The sequence below is a fragment of the Natator depressus genome, chromosome 26 (assembly GCF_965152275.1).
Source record: "Natator depressus isolate rNatDep1 chromosome 26, rNatDep2.hap1, whole genome shotgun sequence".
NCBI classification, from domain to species: Eukaryota; Metazoa; Chordata; order Testudines; family Cheloniidae; genus Natator; species Natator depressus.
The window spans coordinates 1,422,453-1,441,032 of record NC_134259.1 but is presented as its reverse complement, the minus strand read 5'-3'; the positions used below and the strand labels follow the sequence as shown (position 1 = coordinate 1,441,032).

General features: G+C 46.7%; 2 protein-coding genes across 3 annotated transcripts in view; one reads left to right on the top strand and one right to left on the bottom strand.

Moving 5' to 3' along the window:
* Positions 1-594: 594 nt before the first annotated feature.
* Positions 595-4,184, bottom strand: TM2D2 (TM2 domain containing 2). The gene is made up of 4 exons (XM_074939932.1): positions 3,912-4,184; positions 3,348-3,435; positions 2,366-2,481; positions 595-1,975 (listed from the first exon to the last, which is right to left on the bottom strand). Exons 1-4 carry the CDS (start codon positions 4,142-4,144, stop codon positions 1,762-1,764), a joined length of 651 nt encoding a protein of 216 aa, XP_074796033.1. The 5' UTR covers positions 4,145-4,184; the 3' UTR covers positions 595-1,761.
* Positions 4,185-4,725: 541 nt separating this feature from the next.
* Positions 4,726-18,580, top strand: part of ADAM9 (ADAM metallopeptidase domain 9) — a 53,796-nt gene continuing 39,941 nt past the window's right edge. The window contains exon 1 of one of the 2 annotated variants that reach the window (XM_074940264.1): positions 4,726-4,894. In XM_074940264.1, the coding sequence (XP_074796365.1) occupies positions 4,738-4,894 (157 nt within the window). In that variant the 5' untranslated portion in view covers positions 4,726-4,737. Of the gene's footprint in view, positions 4,895-8,160; positions 8,319-18,580 lie in introns of those variants that run through there. The other variant, XM_074940265.1, reaches the window with a different exon arrangement.

The window sequence follows — 18,580 nt, the reverse complement described above, 5'->3', positions numbered from 1 at the left end:
TGGTTCCTGTACTACTAAAATGCCCAGATTCCATTTACATGCACTCTTTAATGCTACCTCATGTCTCCCTCGCTTGTTTTTGTGTTCTTAGTTTCTGCTGTGGTCCTCCTTCTACCACCCCTGCCTTACCGTTACTCCTCCACCAGTTGTACCCTCCTCCCCATTCCTCCTCAAAATTACACTTGTGGTATATTTGTGTATTACACTGCTGTGAACCTTTAACATGTTTTTAACTAAGCATACAAGTTGCTAGAGATACTGCCTTTTTAGAACAGAGCTACACCCGGGAAGATAGTGCAAGTGGAAAAGAACATATCTTACAAATATCCTGAAGAGAAACCTGGACTTGGCCCTTAGCTATACTGTCCCTAGTATTCAGAGTAGCAGCCGTGTTAGTCTGTATTTGCAAAAAGAAAAGGAGTACTTATGGCACCTTAGAGACTAACCAATTTTTTTGAGCATAAAGCTTTCGTCAGTTAAAGCTCACTTCATCAGATAAGTGAGCTGTAGCTCACGAAAGCTTATGCTCAAAAAAATTTGTTAGTCTCTAAGGTGCCACAAGTACTTCTTTTCTTTTTGGCCCTAGTATATTCCTCCCCTTCCCCTCCAATCCTGGAAAATGAGTGGAATTCTACAGCTGTCTTCAGAACACACACTTGCCTAGAAAACCTGCTGCAGCTTCCCCTAGAAATCAATGCCAAAAGTTCCTGTTACCAGTGCGGTTGGTGAATCTGACCCTAGCCAAAATTTACAAATCAGTGCTTGTATTTGTGCCGTAGATTTCTATAACTTACTTTACAGTTGTTCTACCTTTCCTTCACCTTGTTTAGCACAAGTCAAAAGCACAGCAAATTCATTCACATATACCAATGACCTCACTTCCTCCCTTTAATTCCAGTAGCTTTAATAGTTAATTTCAGTCCAACTACCCACACACAAAGTCTCCTTAGCTATTTTTACCCTACAGCTAATGAAACTTAAACTATGGTGAGTGGAGCTTTGCAGAGAAGGCTGAACAGACTGACACCCACTACAACAACTAAGAGAGTGCAGCAGCACCTGTTTTTCTACACACTTTTTATTTTAAGACATTTGCTTGACTTTCTGTGCTTGTAGATGCTGCGCCTTTTACGAAGGCGAGAAGGTTCAGGGCTCTAAAGTATTCTTGTACAATGCAGTGTATAAGACCTAGGAACCAATGTTCAAAAAGTTACAAAGTTGTGCTGCTCAAAGCTTCTCCCATTTACGCGCATCACTGAGTTAAGTAAATGATCACTTCCACAGCACACTGATGTTTGTCATTAAGGAAAATTTCATCATGTGTACTTCTATAATTCAATGAACCTCTGAAATCTACTGTAATGGGAATAGCTACACTTTATAGTGGAGAGGCTAAAAAGAGCACTTTAGCACATGCTATCTTGAAACATTAGCATGAAAGTGAACATCCAAAGGAAAGGTACAATACTTAACTGCAGTGTCAAATCTGTTATTCTGGAGAAAAAATTGCCCCATGAATAGGAAGAATATACAGTGAGTAGTTTTCTTTGTAAATGAAATTTGAGGGATGTACAAAGAAGTTAGGCATAGCATTGTTCTGCAACTGCATTCACTTTGCAAATCCAGAATGTATTTATACAAAATAAAAAAATGCAGAAAAACAGGCTGTTCTGAATCTGCAGAACAATTGTAACCAGTCATATAGGGACAGATGCCACATTAACTTCTCCCGCTGTCAATTCTCAAATAGTATTTTTTTGTTCAGTAAGTCGTGCACCAGTTGCTGCCATCACTAGGCATCAACCCTCCAGTAATAAGTAGAATAAGGTCAACAAACCACCAGATACCAAGTCCTCCAAGAGTTAGTAGTTTTCCCACTGCTGTCCCTGTATGGCCCAGGCAGAATCGATCCACTCCAAAACAACCCAGGAAGAAGGAGTAGAGTAAAGTGGTTATAAAGTAGTGGCCAGTGTACCTACAATAAATGAAGAATGAATAAATTAAAACTTCAAATACAGTTTCATTTGAGGAAAGGAGAAAAGACACCCTTTCATAAACTTGAGCCTTTGCTGTGTCAACTGCCTCAATTTTTACAGTATAGCTCCCTCTAATGGACTTTGGGGAACTTACATATTATAACTCTTATGAAACTATGGGCCAATGAACAATGCAATCTAATAAAACACAAAGGAGTTCCCACGGTATCTTGAGGCAGGCAGAAAATCCATTAAACAAAGGAAGGATAAAAATACATACAAAGTTACAACAACCCAGCCAATAGTTGAAGCAGCAAATTACAATGATGTCTTAGCTACCAACCCTATCTTCCAAAATGTAATACATTTCTGAAGGAAATAAACCTTACTTTATACATGGTTTATTCCCTCGTAGGAAAGTCCGAGGATCTGCACACTCAATACCATCTAGTGCTTTGCACTGCACTGGAGTGTGGTCTACGTCGCTATAGGCTTGGCCACCAAACTGTCAGAGGGGAAACAAATCACACACACAATTGAGAAATTATTTACCTGAGGGAGGGAGAAAAAGGCCAGTTAAAAGGATATTTTATTATCACAAAGTAAAAGGGGAGAGGGCCCTCAGTACTAAGTGTCTAATACTTATTGTTGGTTCAGTAAATGCCTGCAGTCTTGTTCAGTCACTACGTTATTTTTGTCCTCCCTGCTGTTTATAACTCCTCCGAGTTTAGTATGATCTGCAAGTTTCATTAACATACACTCTATGCTTCTCCCCGCACACTCATATCGCTGTGAATTCTCTGTCAGTGGACAAAGATTTAACTGTGCCGTAGTGGCCAGTAGTCCACAATATATCACCTTGTACATCAGCTAACTGAAAAACCTCAAGTGCTTCAATGCTGTTGCTTTCCCCATAGGAAGCACAGCAGATTACCGTGGAGGGATGAGAAAGAAAAGAGTAGTTTTCACCCTCACAAAACTGCTTTTGGGATAGAAAAGCGGACCTTGCACCTTTACGTCTTCCCTAAGAGTTCCATGATCAGGAGGAGCAAGTGCCTTGGAAACCTTTTCCTTTCACGTCCTGAATATTGCTTCTGCCAGGAGAGGGAACTTCCACAATCCATAAACTTCTGTGGGTGAGGGAGAAGCACATCCCCAAATCCACTGGCTGCAGAGCTACAGCAGAAAGCTCTTGGGGGAGGTATTCTATTCCCTTATGCTGGCATAGCACTTTCGGTGTGCAATTATTACAAACCACCCGCTGCTTCTAAGGAGAAGTTCCATTCAGGCTAAAGGTCCATGGATATCCAAGACCACCCCAGTGTGTGAATACTCTCTGAGAAGTTACAAAATCATCTTTTTTCACCCCACCTTAACACATCCGTAACCCAATTCTCGCTGTGCAGTAATATTTCCAACATGGTCTACTGGATCCTCACATTCAATGAACTCCTCTGGCCTGTAAATGATCAAAACCCATCAGGTTCACACAGTTAAAAGTGGGGGGAGAGGGAGAATAAGGTAATTTATAAGAGAAAACATCACGTTGAGGTCCCCTATCTTCCCCTTCACCTAGCCCTGTCACCCGTTCTTGTAGGTGCCCCATTTCCTGTTATCACCCCATCTATCCCAGTCGGTCACTTGTCATCCCTTTCTGAATGCCCCCTTCTGCTGACCACTATGCAGGAGTCTCTTTGCCCAGTATAACCCTGTTCTCAGCACCAGACCAGCTCCTCGCATTGCCCTTTCCGCTGTGCCCCAGCTCCCTGCCTTAGCACCACATCATTCCCCAGCCCTCTCCTTACCCCCCATTGTTCTTCCTCTGCCCCCCAACCTCTCCTCCTTCTCCTCCGCCCCCAGCCTCCCATTACTCCTCCCGCCCCCCACTTTGCCCCCCCATCACTCCCCCAGCAGCCCCTGCCCGCCCCCGCTCACAGGTAGGTGCAGAGCACAAGCGGCGCCTGCGGGTCCCCGTAGTCGCAGGCCGGGGCCGGGCTGCCCGCGGGCTGCTCGGGCTCGGCCTCCCCGGGGTCCCCGCTCTCCGCCCCGGTCGCGTTGTGCTGGTGGCTCCGGGACACGCCCTGCAGCAGCAGCAGGTTCCCCAGCAGCAGCGCTGCTTGCCCGCACAGCAGCACGTAACTCACCGGCCACCCGACCCCCGGCACCATCGTGCCCGCCCTGCCCGCCTCCCCGGCACCCCCACCCGGCCTGCGCTGCTAGGAAACACCGCCAGAAACCACGCCGGCTAGGCCACACCGGCGAGAGCGCAACCTACCTCCTCCCGGCCAATGGGAGTCCGGAGTGTTTCCGAGGAGGCGGGATCTCGAGACGAATAGCCCACTCCACCAATAGATCCGCACATTACCGGCCAATCAGCGACAGGCATGAAGCAAGCTGGGTTGGCTGGCGGAGAGGAGGGGTACTACTGCACACCGTAACAAGATTGGTTCCTCCCCCGGCCCTGGCGACCAATGGGTGAGGAGGGGGCGGGGAAAGGCCACAAGCTCTGGGTGGGTGGAGTGGTTGTTGCCTTAGGATGCGTCTACACTGTACAGTGATCCAGGTTTCAGCCCCAAGCTCCTTCCATCCACACACAAAGCAAAGCAGCTTGACTTGGGTCAGTAGCATTCACCCAGGATCCTGATCCTAGGGCCCAGCTGGGGTGTTCAGAGCCTGAGTCCTGCTGTGACTTGGGGCTTTCAGCGGGTCCTTGGTATCTCTTCTAGGCTGGTACCCAAGATACTCAAGTACAGAGTCATAGATGTTAAGGCCAGAAGACCATTGTGATCAGCTAGTGCACTGTTTCTCAAATGCGGACACCAGGGGTTTCCCTCATCCCGTCCCCTTCGTCCCTGTTGTTCCTGCATGTGCGGCCTCTCTGAAGACACAGGAGGGACACACAACGCTTAAGGAGCAAGGTGAGGCGGTGAGGAAGGGGGTGAGAAGGCGAGTGGCGAGGTGAGCAGCAGGCGGGGGGGTCTGGCGGGGGACTGAAGAGGTGAGTGACAAGCCAGCAGCAGGGTGAGGAGGTGGGCAGGTGGGCTGGCTGTGAGTGGGGGAGTGAGGAGGCGAGCAGCAGGGAGGCTGATGGGGTGAGGAGGCAAGCAGCGAGCCAGCAGCAGGGTGATGAGATGGGCACGGGGGGGTCTGGCTGCAAGCAGGGGAGAGACGAGGCGGGCGGGGGGTGTCTTTGGCAGGGGAGTGGGGTGGAGTGAGGAGGGACACAGGAGGTGGGCGGGGGGTGAGGAGGTGAGCAGTGGGGGCATGGGCAGCAGGTGGAGCCCCCCTTTGGGGAGGCTACCCCCACTCCACCCCTTCTGCCCATGCTCCCCTCCCAGCAGCTGGAGCCCCAAGACCCCCTGCGCCTGGAGCCACAAGCCCCCGGCCCAGAGAATCCCCGAGCACCTCACCCCTGTGGCCGGAGGAGCACCAGGCTGGCTGTAGCCCCATGGACCCCCACCCCCCACCTGCCTGGAGGAGCCCCAGGCTGGCCAAAACCCGGAGTGCTTCCCCTGCGCCCCCCGCTTGTCCGGAGGAGCTCTGGGCTGGCCGAAGCCCTGAGCCCCCGCACCTGCCCAGAGGAGCCCCGGGCCAGCCACAGCCGTCCGTCCCCTCCCCAGACCTAAGCCACCCAGATGTGTTTTTCATTATTATATGAACTTCTATTATGTCAAAGCATTTTTAAATTTACTTCAGAATTGTTATACAGACCACCTCTTTTACCATAAAGCAAAAGAAACAATAATAATAAAGACAAGAACGTGCAAAGCACCTGATTTGTGTTTCTATTCTGTTAGGTCCAGTAAAGAACTGAGTGTGATTTTTATTATTGTCTGCCACCACCACCACCCCACAAAAAAAACCGCTTACATTAATAAATTACAATGATTTGGATGTATATATGTGTGCATATTATTTTATTAACTTTAGGTAAAATAAATAATTGTAGGAAAAAGTGTCAGCGTGGCCACCCGCAAGAGTTGGTGGCCGCACTCTGAGGCCACCAAAAAATTTGTTGCAAGAACCCCTGACAAGTCTGACTCCCTACATAACATTAGCTATAGGACTTCCCCGAATTAATTCTTGCTTCAAGTCCAGTAGTTGTGGTTGAACTCATGAATATTTTTTATACAAACAACCAATAGTGATGGAAAGATTTCCAGTGAAGGCAAATCCTTCACTGCAACCGTTGATAAATAAATACTACCACCACCTTACAGCACCCCTGCTACCATGTTGAGATAGTGACTCCAGAAGAAGCATGCTTCCCATTGAACCATCTGTTCATCAGAAAATAAAATAGCTTTAATGCTTAGCTATAATCATGGGAACTTACTTACTTTTCTTACTATTTCTACAGCTTTCTTACAAGAGGTGTCAAAGTAGAGAGGACCCTAATTTCCTCCCTGCCCTACCTCTCCCTACTTCAATCCCTCAGCTGAACCTAGCTGATGGATCACCACTTTTTGAGGATGATGAGAGGTCATACTGGTTTTAAAACATACTTGCGCCTAAGTTTCCCTAGGCTGCCTCATGGAGAACTGTTTATCTAATAAAAGCCAGGATCCTTCTCATTAATGAATGTGCAGAGGCAAGCCTTAGCCCCCCCCACCCTGTGTTATTTTATCAATTAAATTACACATTAATGACTGCAGCATCAGGGCCAATGTTAGTGACTATATGCTGCTGTCTGATCTTCTGTCATAGGTGTTCTTCATGCCTTGATGGTGTTTCCCAGCAACAGCTTCTGCGAGGGATTTAATTGATTTCTGGCCTTCCAAGAAAACCAAAGACCTAACATTTCATTTAAAAAAATATTTTTAAGAACATACAGGAGAGTGCCCCACTTTACCCAGTAACGGGGATTTGAAATACCAATGTCTTTTTTCCTTAGGTTTTCTTTAAAGTATTTATAAAATCACAGTTGCGGGATGTGAAGGATCCAGTTATCTGATAATGCTTTCATCCTTGTGCCCTCACTGGACCCTCAGGTCTCCTGGGCCATCACTTAGGTTTTAAGGCTGGAGTCCCTTGCTCTACGACCAATAACCAGGATGTTACCCACTATAGTAAAGCAGACTGGGGGTATTGTTTTCTCTCAAAGGTGTCAGATAATATCCCCCGAATAAATCAATTATAGTAGCCACTTTGGGAGAAAACATAACCAAGAAGAAATGTTTAACATTAAGCTGTTAGGATCTTACATAAGGTCCAGGAAAGCTAGCAAACATACTAGGTTATAGTGCAAGGTACAGCTCCTGTTTTATGGCATGGTAAAACCTGCCTGTGTAGAGGAGTCACTATGCCGTGTGGTTTAGTTTCATATTATCACCGGCTATGGTTTCCTGTGGGGTGGGGGGGAATGATATGTCCAACATGCACACTGCACTTTTATTAACATACATATTTCCTTCATAACGTCACTTCCCTGAGACATTTCCAGCTTCTGACTCCCACCCTTTTGAGGGCATCAGACAACCTGTATTTAAATCCCAGAACCCAGAAATTAAACATGTCCTAGTTTCATATTTACGAATTTCCCCCAAAGTCTTCATCTTCAATGCTTTTCTCATATCCCTTGATTTTTGTTTTGTTACAATACCAAAGTCTGAAGCATAGGAAGACTCATTCATCCGTTCTTCTACCTGTGTCGAGCAAACCATTTGTTGTAGGCATTGTTTTGCAGAGGTGAGCAAGGACCTCGATTTAATTTTGGGTAACAGTTCCTGACACTTCGAGAGCTAGTTTAGTTTTCTTTGATTTTCTCTTATCTGGAGTTCACCTGTCTGAATTTCAACAGACACACAGGTAAACGTGCAACACTTATGTGTGAATTTGTTTCCGAAATTACCAAGTGTCATCCACCCTGCCCCCAGGATGGGCCCTCCCCCAGCTCCTGGTGCCTCCCGCACCCCTGGATCCCTGCCCCTGGGGTGTCCCCACCCCAGCTCCTTGTGCCTGGCCCCCCGCCGGTCGCTGCCCCGGGCAGGGGGGCGGGAACCATGTGTGTAGTGGGGGTGCTGAGAGCCACTGAACCAAACTGCGAACCCTGTGTGAGGGGAGCCACTTCAAGCCGGGGGGGGTGGCGGCAGCCCCCCGGTTCCCGCCCCCAGCGGCCCGGCCCCCGGCCCCGGGGTGTCCCCGCCCCGGCTCCACCCCCGGCCGGCGGCAGGAGGCCGCGGCGCGCAGGCTCCAGAGGACGCAGAGCGGCCGCTGCCTCAGGCCCGCAGCCGCCCGAGCTGGAGCCGGGGATGGGGACGGGCACGGCTTGGGCCCGGGCCGCGGGGAGCTGCCTCGTCCTCCTGCTCCTCGCGGGGCCGGGCCTGCCGGCGGAGCGGCCAGGTGAGTGCGGCTCCCGGGAAGGGCCCGCGGCGGGGTTGGCGGGGGCCCCTGGCCGCGCCTCCCTCGGGGCTCCCCGCACACAGGGGTCCCGACCCCGGGGGGTCGCAGCATCGAGTCCCCAGCCTGGGTAAGGGGCAGTGCTGGGGGGGGGGCAGCAGCCCCCCCCACGCCGCCGGGCTCCCAGCCCAGGGAGGTCCTGAACCCAGGGGGTCCCAGCACAGACCCCAAACTTCAGGGAAGGGACGTGCTCTGCACAGGACCCCACAGAGCTCATGGGCTCCCAAGCCGCGTGTCAGGGGCAGCGCCGTGTGGCAGCCGCCTGCCCCTGCCTCTTCTTCCCAGGGCTTAGAGCATCTGGCCGAGTCCTGACTCCCGGGGCGGCCTGTGGCATGGGGTGCGCTCGCAATAAATGTGGGGACCCCAGGAGCTGGGACAAAGGGGAGGCCTTTGGGATATACCTGTCAAAAAGATCTAGCTGTGATTCGTGATTCCCAATTTGCCTTTTGGTTTTCTGCTTTGAAAATGGCCCTTGTTTTTTAACCGAATTTGAATGAGTTGGTCAAAATCTCATTTAGGGAAGGCAGGTACTCAGTTAAGTTTTCAAACCAGGGAAACTGGTGTCCTTAAAGGCAGATATGGAAAAGATCCTTCACATCTACATTTTTTCCCATAAAGAAAAGGAGGACTTGTGGCACCTTAGAGACTAACCAATTTATTTGAGCTGTAGCTCACGAAAGCTTGTGCTCAAATAAATTGGTTAGTCTCTAAGGTGCCACAAGTCCTCCTTTTCTTTTTGCGAATACAGACTAACACGGCTGTTACTCTGAAACCTACCATTTTTTCCCACGTAAACCTGGAGAATTGGAAGCTCTATCTTGGGGTTCTGAAACTTCATTGCACCGCGACAACAAAAATTACTAATGTGACTCCAGGAGCGGGCACTGAAGCCTGATCCTGCCCGTGCCGCCCTGGACAGGTGTGTGTGTGTGTGAGAGTCAAAGCCAAAGCTCCCCGGGTGTGTGTGGGGAGCAAAGCCGAAGCCCAAGGGCTTCAGCCCAGGCGGTGGGCTTGTAACCTGAGCCCCGTGACACAGGGGTGAAGCCCTGGTCCCCAGCAAGTCTAATGCCAGCCCTGGTGACCCCATTAAAACAGGGTTGCAACCACTGTTCCCTCTAAGCGGTGCGCGTGTGCGTGTGCACACAGATCCTAAACCCTGCGCACACGGTGAAACACTGCACACAAAAATTTGCACAGAAGCACAACAGTTTGCACAGAAGAAATTTTTTGCACACGAGGCGTGTCAAAAATTAGAGGGAACGTTGGTCGCAACCTACAGTTTGAGAACTGCTGATCTACCTCATTATCTTCTGGATTATAGAGTTTTCTGACTTTTGAGAGTATGCTGGGTTTTACCTCTTCTTCTGTATGAAAAAGAATCTTTATCACCCTCTCAGAAGGTAATGTTTTTAGTATTTTAGTCCCTGTTAGTAATTAAATAGGTGGCAGTTTTTTGCCCTTTTAGCATTGTGCTGAAGAAGAGAGTTTTTATTGCGTTCTGATTGATATTTTAATAGTATGACATGGATGTCACCTTTTTAGTTTGTATATGGTTTTTTTGTATTTGCAAAAGACAATGTCATATGTGGTCTAATAAAATTGAACTGAATTGTTACAGTCACATCTCCCAACCTGGAGGTGCTTTCGGCATGCAGACTTCAGGCAAAGGGGAGACCTCAGTGACAGGAGTTCCCCTCTTCAAGGAAATCCTAGTATCCAGACCTCTAAATCCTCAGCTAGGGGAGCACTCTGTATCAGAATCCCACAGTTGGCACTCCCCAATCTCTGGCTAGGGGAGCATTTTGTAAAGCAAGCCCCCCTCCACACCCCGAGCTTCATGTAGATGCCTAAAACTTTGGTCAAGGGGGAGCTTTCTGTGATAGAAGCACCCCTACCATGGGGACTCCTGGGGCACAGCTGCCAAGGGTTGTGAGTTCAATCCTTGAGGGGCCCATTTATGGATCTGGGGCAAATATTGGGGATTGGTGCTGCTTTGAGCAGGGGGATGGACTAGATGACCTCCTGAGGTCCCTTCCAACCCTGATATTCTATGATTATTTTGAAAACACCCCAATAAATAGACGGAAGTTGGAGCGTCACTCGGAAACTGATAAGTCACTGAGGAAGCCATTATCACAAAAAGATGTACATTAATTAGTAAATGCCATTAGTTAAGTATGTTAGGCATTATTTTCCCTACCTGTACCCCTAGAAAGATCAAGTATTAGTCTAATATAGTAATAAAATGTTCTAACATTGCGTGGGAGAGGAGCTATGCCTTGTGCTTACTAGAGTTTCTGACTTTCAGGGTTTAGTTTTTTCCCTGATATTTAGAGTCTTATACCAATTCTGACTTTCTAACTACATATTTTATCAATTTAAAAAGTTACTTTCAAAGCACATCTCAACATTTATGCTCTGAATTTTCCTGGCAGTTGCAATCTTCAGTTCTGAGAATTCTCTTGTTTAATGCTTGAAAATTGCTGAGCTGCCTTAGAGAGCTTCCTCCATCTCAGCAACACCTATGGGGACAGAACTCAGCAGAAGAGTCAGGGGATAGGAAGTTGTTTTCCCCTGTAGTGGAATAAAAGGAGGAAGAATAAACTTAAAAATAGCTAACATTGGTTCTTTCAGTGCTTATTTAAAAAAAAAAAAAAGAACTTTGAAAATTTACTTTATAGTAGCTTGACACTGGAAAAACGTTAACTGCTGGCTTTACCTGAGCTTTATGGGACTTTGAGTTATGTGGTTAACTCAGCAGGAGAGTGAGTTTGGCGGGGGGGGGGAGGTGGGGCCGGTGAGAAAACCTGGATTTGTGCTGGAAATGGCCCAACTTGATTATCACACACATTGTAAGGAGAGTGATCACTTTAGATAAGCTATTACCAGCAGGAGAGTGGGGTGGGAGGAGGTATTTTTTCATGCTTTGTGTGTATATAAAAAGATCTTCTACACTTTCCACAGTATGCATCCGATGAAGTGAGCTGTAGCTCACGAAAGCTTATGCTCAAATAAATTGGTTAGTCTCTAAGGTGCCACAAGTCCTCCTTTTCTTTTTGCGAATACAGACTAACACGGCTGTTACTCTGAAACCTGTGGTTAACATTAAATATCTTGGTGTATATCCTCTCTTGTGGTTCAACTTGTATGAAGTCTAGTTTGTTTTGGTAACCAAAAATGGCCACCATACTTAATTTGTCTGAGATACTAGTATGATGGGCTTGGGGGAGATGAGAGTCTAAGTCAGGGAGCTTGGAGACTGACTGTCTAAGGTCAGAGACAGTGGAGCAGGTACTTGGTATGTTATGAAAACCAGGATGAAAACTTAAAAAAAAAATTGGATTTAGAGGTGGCTTGGTAGCCAGGGAAGGTGGCAAAGAGTCCCACTTCCTGTACAAGAGAGTAGTCATCTGGTGCCTTCTGGACATTAGCGTAGGAATTAAGAAAGGCCAGAAGCAGGCATGGTATACAGTCTAGACTATTACCAATTAAGGCATGGATCAGGATTTCAGCAGGAGTGAGGTAAAGATGGATTCTAGCATTATTTCTGAAGGAGGAAAACATGAGTAGACCAGGGAAAATACTGCAAGAAATAAGAAAGTTTCGGGTCAGGGAAGACTCCCAAGATTTCTGGTCTAGGATAAAAAAATTAAAGTTTGAGGGCGGGACAGTAAGGAATCTCTTTCTGGCACGGGGAGAACCTGACTTGTTTCTATGGTGCTTTGAAGATAGAGCAGCACGGCGTAAGTGTTAGGCACAGCCTAGCCTATGAAGTATGAGCTTCGGGGATCAGTATGGCTGCAGGAAGTGGTGACTTTAAATGAAACGGGCGGCTCTTTGGTGGTAGACTTGTTCCGCACATACCACCGTCCTGCATGCTACGTGCATTTCTGTAGACGATCGCACATTTGCTGAAGACCAGGAGACACGTAGGCTCCTCAACAACACTGGTTAAACTCTCAGCATTCTGGGTCTGCATTCTAGATTGTGTACAGCTCTCCCACACAGCTTGGCATTTCCATTAAGGAGAATGTGGTTTGTATTAATCTCTAAATAATACATAAGTGAGCCCAAGCAATATCTTCAAAACAAAGCTGAAACATCTTAATTTCCCCAAAGCCATGAAAGATGAAAACTTGCTTCTGCCGTGAAGTACACTCTTTGTATTCTAATCCCATAGAAGGCCTTGAATGCAGTAAAATTCTAAGGTCTCTCCCCTTCCCCGCCCCCACAGTGCTTTAATGTTGTTGACGGAAAAGATTGTTGTGCATGAGCATAAAATGAATTGTGCAGTTCACCTTTCCTGTTACTCACTGTAATTAATTATATTTCTAAGTATTTAATGCATCCAGATACTACAGTAATAGGTATCTTTTTATAAATGTTTTAATAATCATGAGTAGGTTAGAACTCATTATTATTGCTAATTGTGATGTTTTCTGAGTTGCTAGGTTTAATTTATTGTGTATCTGAGTCATTCAAGTTTATGGTAAATGAGCTAATTCCTGGGTTGGAGGTAGTCCCACAGCAAGTCCAATGCACACCTGAACAACGCTGTTTGTTTTTTCCATGTGCTTCCATGTGACATTTTTTTCTCCCAGAAGGCTCAGTATTGTGAATTGGAAATTCAGTAGGATACTTTGAAGTAGGGAAACCCAGTTGCTGCAGTATTAATGGAGGTCTTCTGTGTAGTAAAGTTCATAATAACCATGCGAAGGAGCAAGCAAAATCAGCTGGTGTCAAAGTCTAGTCTCTTCTCTCCCTTTAAGAGGTGGTGATATACCCACCCAGAGTTAAATACATAAATCCACGCAGCAAGAGCCAAAAGATCCCAGGAAAAGGGGAGCCCTGTGCATGAGTCACGCAGTACAGTTATTGCTGGTCCTTCCGCTGCATTGCTGGGTCCAGGGATGCTGCCAGGAGTAGGGTCTTCTCTCAGTGACAGAATCTCTGCATCCATTGATCTCTTTGTTTAGAGAGGTGGGGTGAGTTTTTTACCTGCCTTTATTGCTCTGATTTGGCTAGCAGCAGCCTGAACTAATGGATCACACAGTTGGTGTGACCTATGCTAGGAAAACGATCTGGTTTTAACTGCTAGTTTGTTGCCCATCATAGCAAAGCTTGAGCTGACTTTTTGTTCACATCAGGGTCTTTAACACCACTTGAAGGGAACGGGGGAGGAGTTGGGAGTCACTGGCAATGTGTCACAGTCAGGGCATATCTTCTAATGTAGACACAGACTATATGATGCTGTGTTGTAGTTCTGATTGCAATTAAACCATGGAAAGATCTGTAAATGTGTTTAGGTTGTAAAGGCTGGGGTGGGAGAAGTCATATGATACTAGTTATCATCTACAGATCCTCTTGCTGAAGCAGAAAGGGCCCTAACTACTTAAAATGCTGCCTTAAAACTGTACAGGGCTTATATGATTGTGTGCTATATTTTAATGGTTCTCAAACTTTCACACACGGTGGACCACTTGCAAAGTTCCTCTTGTGACTCACCTTCCCCTCCCACACCTTCCACTTGGCAATTGGAGCCGGGTTAATTGAAAAAGTCATTAGGATAATATTAATGAGACAAAATAATTGCAATGGGTGCAGCTGCTTTTCTGCTTGTGAATGTGGTCACAATTGAAATTACACTTAAGAAAGAATGACCAAAACAGGTGGTTAGGAATGAGGAGGAGTGTGGTACAAATGACTAGACCAGGGGTGGGGAAACGTTTTGGCCCAAGGGCCACGTCTGGGTGGGGAAATTGTATGCAGGGCCATGAATGTAGGTCTGGGGCATGGGGTTGGGATGTGGGAGAGAGTGCAGGGTGTGGGAGGGGGTGTGGTGTGTGGTGTGCAGGAAGGGGCTCAGGGCAGGGGGTTGGGGTGCAGCAGGGGGCTCAGGGCAGGGGGTTGGGGTGCAGAAGGGGATCAGAGTGTGGGAGGGGGTTGGGGTCTCAGGGAAGGGGGTTGGGTTGCAGGGGGGGGTTGGGGTGCGGGCTCCAGCCTGATGCCACTTACCTTGAGCGACTCCGGGGTGGCAGTGGAGCAGAGCGGGGCTAAGGCAGGCTCCTTGCCTGCCCTTGCCCCGCGCTGCTCCTGGAAACGGCCGGCACCACGTCCTTGCGTCCCCTGGGGAGCGGGGGATAGAGGGCTCCGTGCACAGCCCTCGCCTGGAGGCACCGCCCCCCACAGCTCCCATTGGCCAGGAATGGGGAACCGCCGCCAATGGGAGCTCCGGGGATGGTACCCACAGGTGATGGCAGCGTGCGGCAGAGCTGCCTGCCCCGCCCCACCCCCAGGAGCCACTGCCGGACATGCTGGCCACTTCAGGGAGCGGCGCAGGGCCAGGGCAGGAAGGGCTGGCAATCCTGGGAGCAAGATGGGAAGCCCTGACGGGCTGGATTTGGCCTGCGGGCCATAGTTTGCCCTCCCCTGGACTAGACAGTACAGCCTGATCCAATGGCAGGAAGCAACATCACTAGAAGAATACAGAGGCAGTGCTGCAGATGACTGCAAAATGTGCTGCAGACAATCAAATTATGATGCTTTATAAAAAAATAAGAAAATTATCCGTAAAATCACTTACATTGGAGAGAGTATAAAAGTAGTTCTACCCTTTCACAGTCCTCTTATATATGAAACAGTTGAGGGTCACTAATTTCTGAGCTACAACCTTTATTTCCTATCACAGTTACCTCTATAATTCAAAACAAGTGGGCAGATATAGTGGGCCACTTGCACTTGTTCACACAGCTTCAACACACACAGTTCTTATGAGGGGTAGTGACTGGGAAGTGATCTGTCTGCTGGAAAGTGTCAAGATTGGGGCTCAGTCCTCCAAGGCACTAAGTACTTCCTGAGAAACACTCAGGCTTTGTTTTCACTAGGGGAAAGTCGTGTGTTCTTAGCTAGCATGGGATAAAATCCTTGGGGAGACCAGGCAGTCTGTAGTTTTTATACGAATTTGCAGGTCAAAGTAAAGTTTGTGGGGGAGCCTAGGGTTTGCCCAGACCTGTGAACTAGCTAACTTGAGTTAAGGACTCACCTCGTTTCCCAAGTGAAGACCGGGGCTGAGTGTGTCTGAACCTGCTCTGATCAAGAGGGAGCAGTATGTGTTGGATGGGATTGACAGTGGTCCACACCCTGCAGGATTACCTCCATCTCGTCCAAGGTCTGTGTTTATCTAGTTTATCCAGCTAAGATAAGGAAGCATGGCTTAATAGCTGATCTTTCTTGTAAGAGGGAATTGCTTTTTGTTTTCATTTCTTTAATTTTACTCTGCTTTCTTAATTTATTTTCCTGACTGAATTTTAAATCCCTGGAATCTAGTGCCCAGTCTAGGACTGTTAAATGTGGATGAAATGTTGTATGGGGAATTCAGATAGTAGCTAGTCAGACTCTTTATAAGTATTTGAGTAAATGCAATGGCTGTATGTGCTAGAATCAACTCTTTTGTTCAGGGATTGCCTCGGGATTAAATGCTTCACTTTTTCAGCAAGTCCAGAGTTGGTTTTTGTTTCCTGAGGAGATTCCTGCCATATAAACTCTGGTTATCTTGTACATAGTGGTGGATATGTGTATTTTTTTTTGTCTTTTATTGGATTGAGCCTTTAAAACCAAACGGGGAATACTGAGTAAACTGGGTTTGGGGTGGGGGGTTGTGGGAGGAAATGCATATTGAAGGAGGAGCATAAAGCAGTCTAATGCAAATTTATGTAAAGTTCATGTCAAGCTGTCCTCCAAAAAGTAGGATCCTTTGATTTAATTAAACATCAATATTTTATCTTTTAAACTTTTTTTAAATTTAGAAAGTTTTTAACGAGTTTACATATCTTTGCTGTGTAAATATCAGAAACAAAACAATAGTTACAACTGTTCTTTTGTTTAAAGAGACATACAGGAATACAGTAATCATATCTTTGTATTTAACAGGGTGTTACCATATTAGAGAAAAAAGACCAGGAGTACTTGTGGCACCTTAGAGACTAACAAATTTATTTGAGCATAAGCTTTCGTGGGCTATATTAGAGAGTGAGTATCATCATAACACCTATAATATGTCTTTTCTAAGAGATTTTCAATTTATTTATTTTTGGACAATTGTTTGAAAACAGTTTTTTGCTTTTTTAATTTTACATTTTGATAGTAAGCACTCTGCTAGACAGGAATGAGAGAACGTAACTTCTTTTGACAGACTGTACAGAAAATACACGCCTTTCAAAGTAGAAAGGGGAGAGAAGGTTAGTGCAGTGTATGTAAGTCACATTTCCAAATTGGGGAGTGATGTGGGGAGGAAGGAGAACAGAAGGTGAGGGGAGAGAAGTGCCTGTTGGGATATGTAGTAGAAAATTATATCATCCTTTTCTTATCGCTGCCTCCTCGTCTTCCAGATCCATTGAGATGCAGCTTCCCACGAGAGTCGCATGTCCACCAACGTCCTTCAGTTACTCTAGCTCTGCTCGTTGTTTCAATCCCTCATCTTTCAGTTCTATGTGCACAGCTGGTGCCGTCAGCATAGCATGCAGCATTGTGAAATCTGCCATGTTTAATGGAATCTTAATGTTTTATCCTGAAGGAGTCCCAAAATGTTCCACAAAGTATATGGGGTTCCCTTCACCCACCACTCAAATGCAGCCACCTCTTCGTGTGGGATATGGAAACTGTTTAACAGTGGACAGTAATTATTTACAAAAATCTGGGACAGGATGTGAAGAAGAATCTCTCTGCAATTGAAAATGGAAGTGCTAGAAGTGGCAAGTGGGGAGTTGTCACTTGTGAGAGTGTAGATTGTGGTGGTTTATCCCAGGGAAGGAAGTGGCCCTTCCCTCTGTTATCTTCTGACTGAGGATGTGACTGTCGGATGTTCTTTACCCTCTCTAGACTTTATGAACAAGGGCTATTGTGAGCTGGGGTTGTAGTCTTCTGGCATATCCTCCAATCAATAAATCAGAGTAACTAAAGAGTGTTTTAGTGCAGTACATGCACTACACCTTCCTTTTCCCCAAGAAGTGTTGTAGCTCTGTGAATGGCTACACTTTGCTAGTGTGATTTGAAACTCTCTGAGTGGATAGCAGGGTGTGGGAGACCGGAGCTGAAAATACTCTAGTTGCTTTTGCTTAGATATTGTTGGTGGAAAAGTGCCTGGGGCTCCAGTCTTTATTTGTCACTGCAGCAGTGTCAATACAGAACCTGTCTGGTCCTTAAAACTAATTCTGGGCATAAGCCCAGTTATTGGTGAGTAAAATGATTAGCTTTTCAGGGCTATGAAGAGTCTTCCAGATGCTGTTTGCCACCTAAGATAGGCAAAGCAGGTCTTCTTTTGTGTGGACTTGTTTTTCAGTACCTCTGTAGATCACTGTAAGTTTTAGTTTTGTAACTGTGCCCAAAGATGTGCGAGATGCCTTGCGGAAACAAAACCAGAGAGCTTAAAGCCAATACATCTAGACATGAGCAAGCCTATAAATATAGGAAAAGAGGAGGGGATGAGGAAGTGTAGCAGTATTTCCATAAAGGCTACTGTATCAGGATCATGTGGTGGCTCAGTTTAGATGTGTGCACATTTGAAGACTTTATAAACCAATAAATATACTGCTGATTTATTGGGTCCCCTCTCATGAGCATTGGAGAAAAACTGAGTCTTTAGGAGAGGTCTGAAAGGGTGGCTCAGTGGATTGGAGCTGGGAGGGTGTCTCTGGCTTAGGGAGAGCAGTAAAAGAATGCATGGACGAGTCTGTGGGGAAAAGTAGATGAATGGGGGGTTTCTAGATTGGCATTGCTGACAGCAGAGAGGGTGAGTGGTGCTGTAGACAAATACATAGCCAGGGCTGGAGTTATGTAGGGTCTTACTGATGGCAAATTTAACCAGCACTTTGTTCACAAGATCACAGTACAGTGGAGAGTTAGCTTCCAGGATACAGTATTGGAGAATAAGATGGGATTCTGGTAATGTTTAAAACCTCTGAATTGAGACTTGAGAGACCTGGTTCTATTCCTCGCTCTGCCACTGACCTGCTGGGTGACCTTGAGCAAGTCACTTCAATTCTCTGTGCCTCAGTTTCCCCATCTGTAGAATGGGGATAATGGTACTGACCTCTTTTGAAAGGGCTTTGAGATCTGCTGATGAGAGGTGCTACATATGAGCTAGATTTTATTATTAATGGCAGTATCACAAATGTGATTTGGATTGGCCTGTCAGTCTAGTGGCAGTT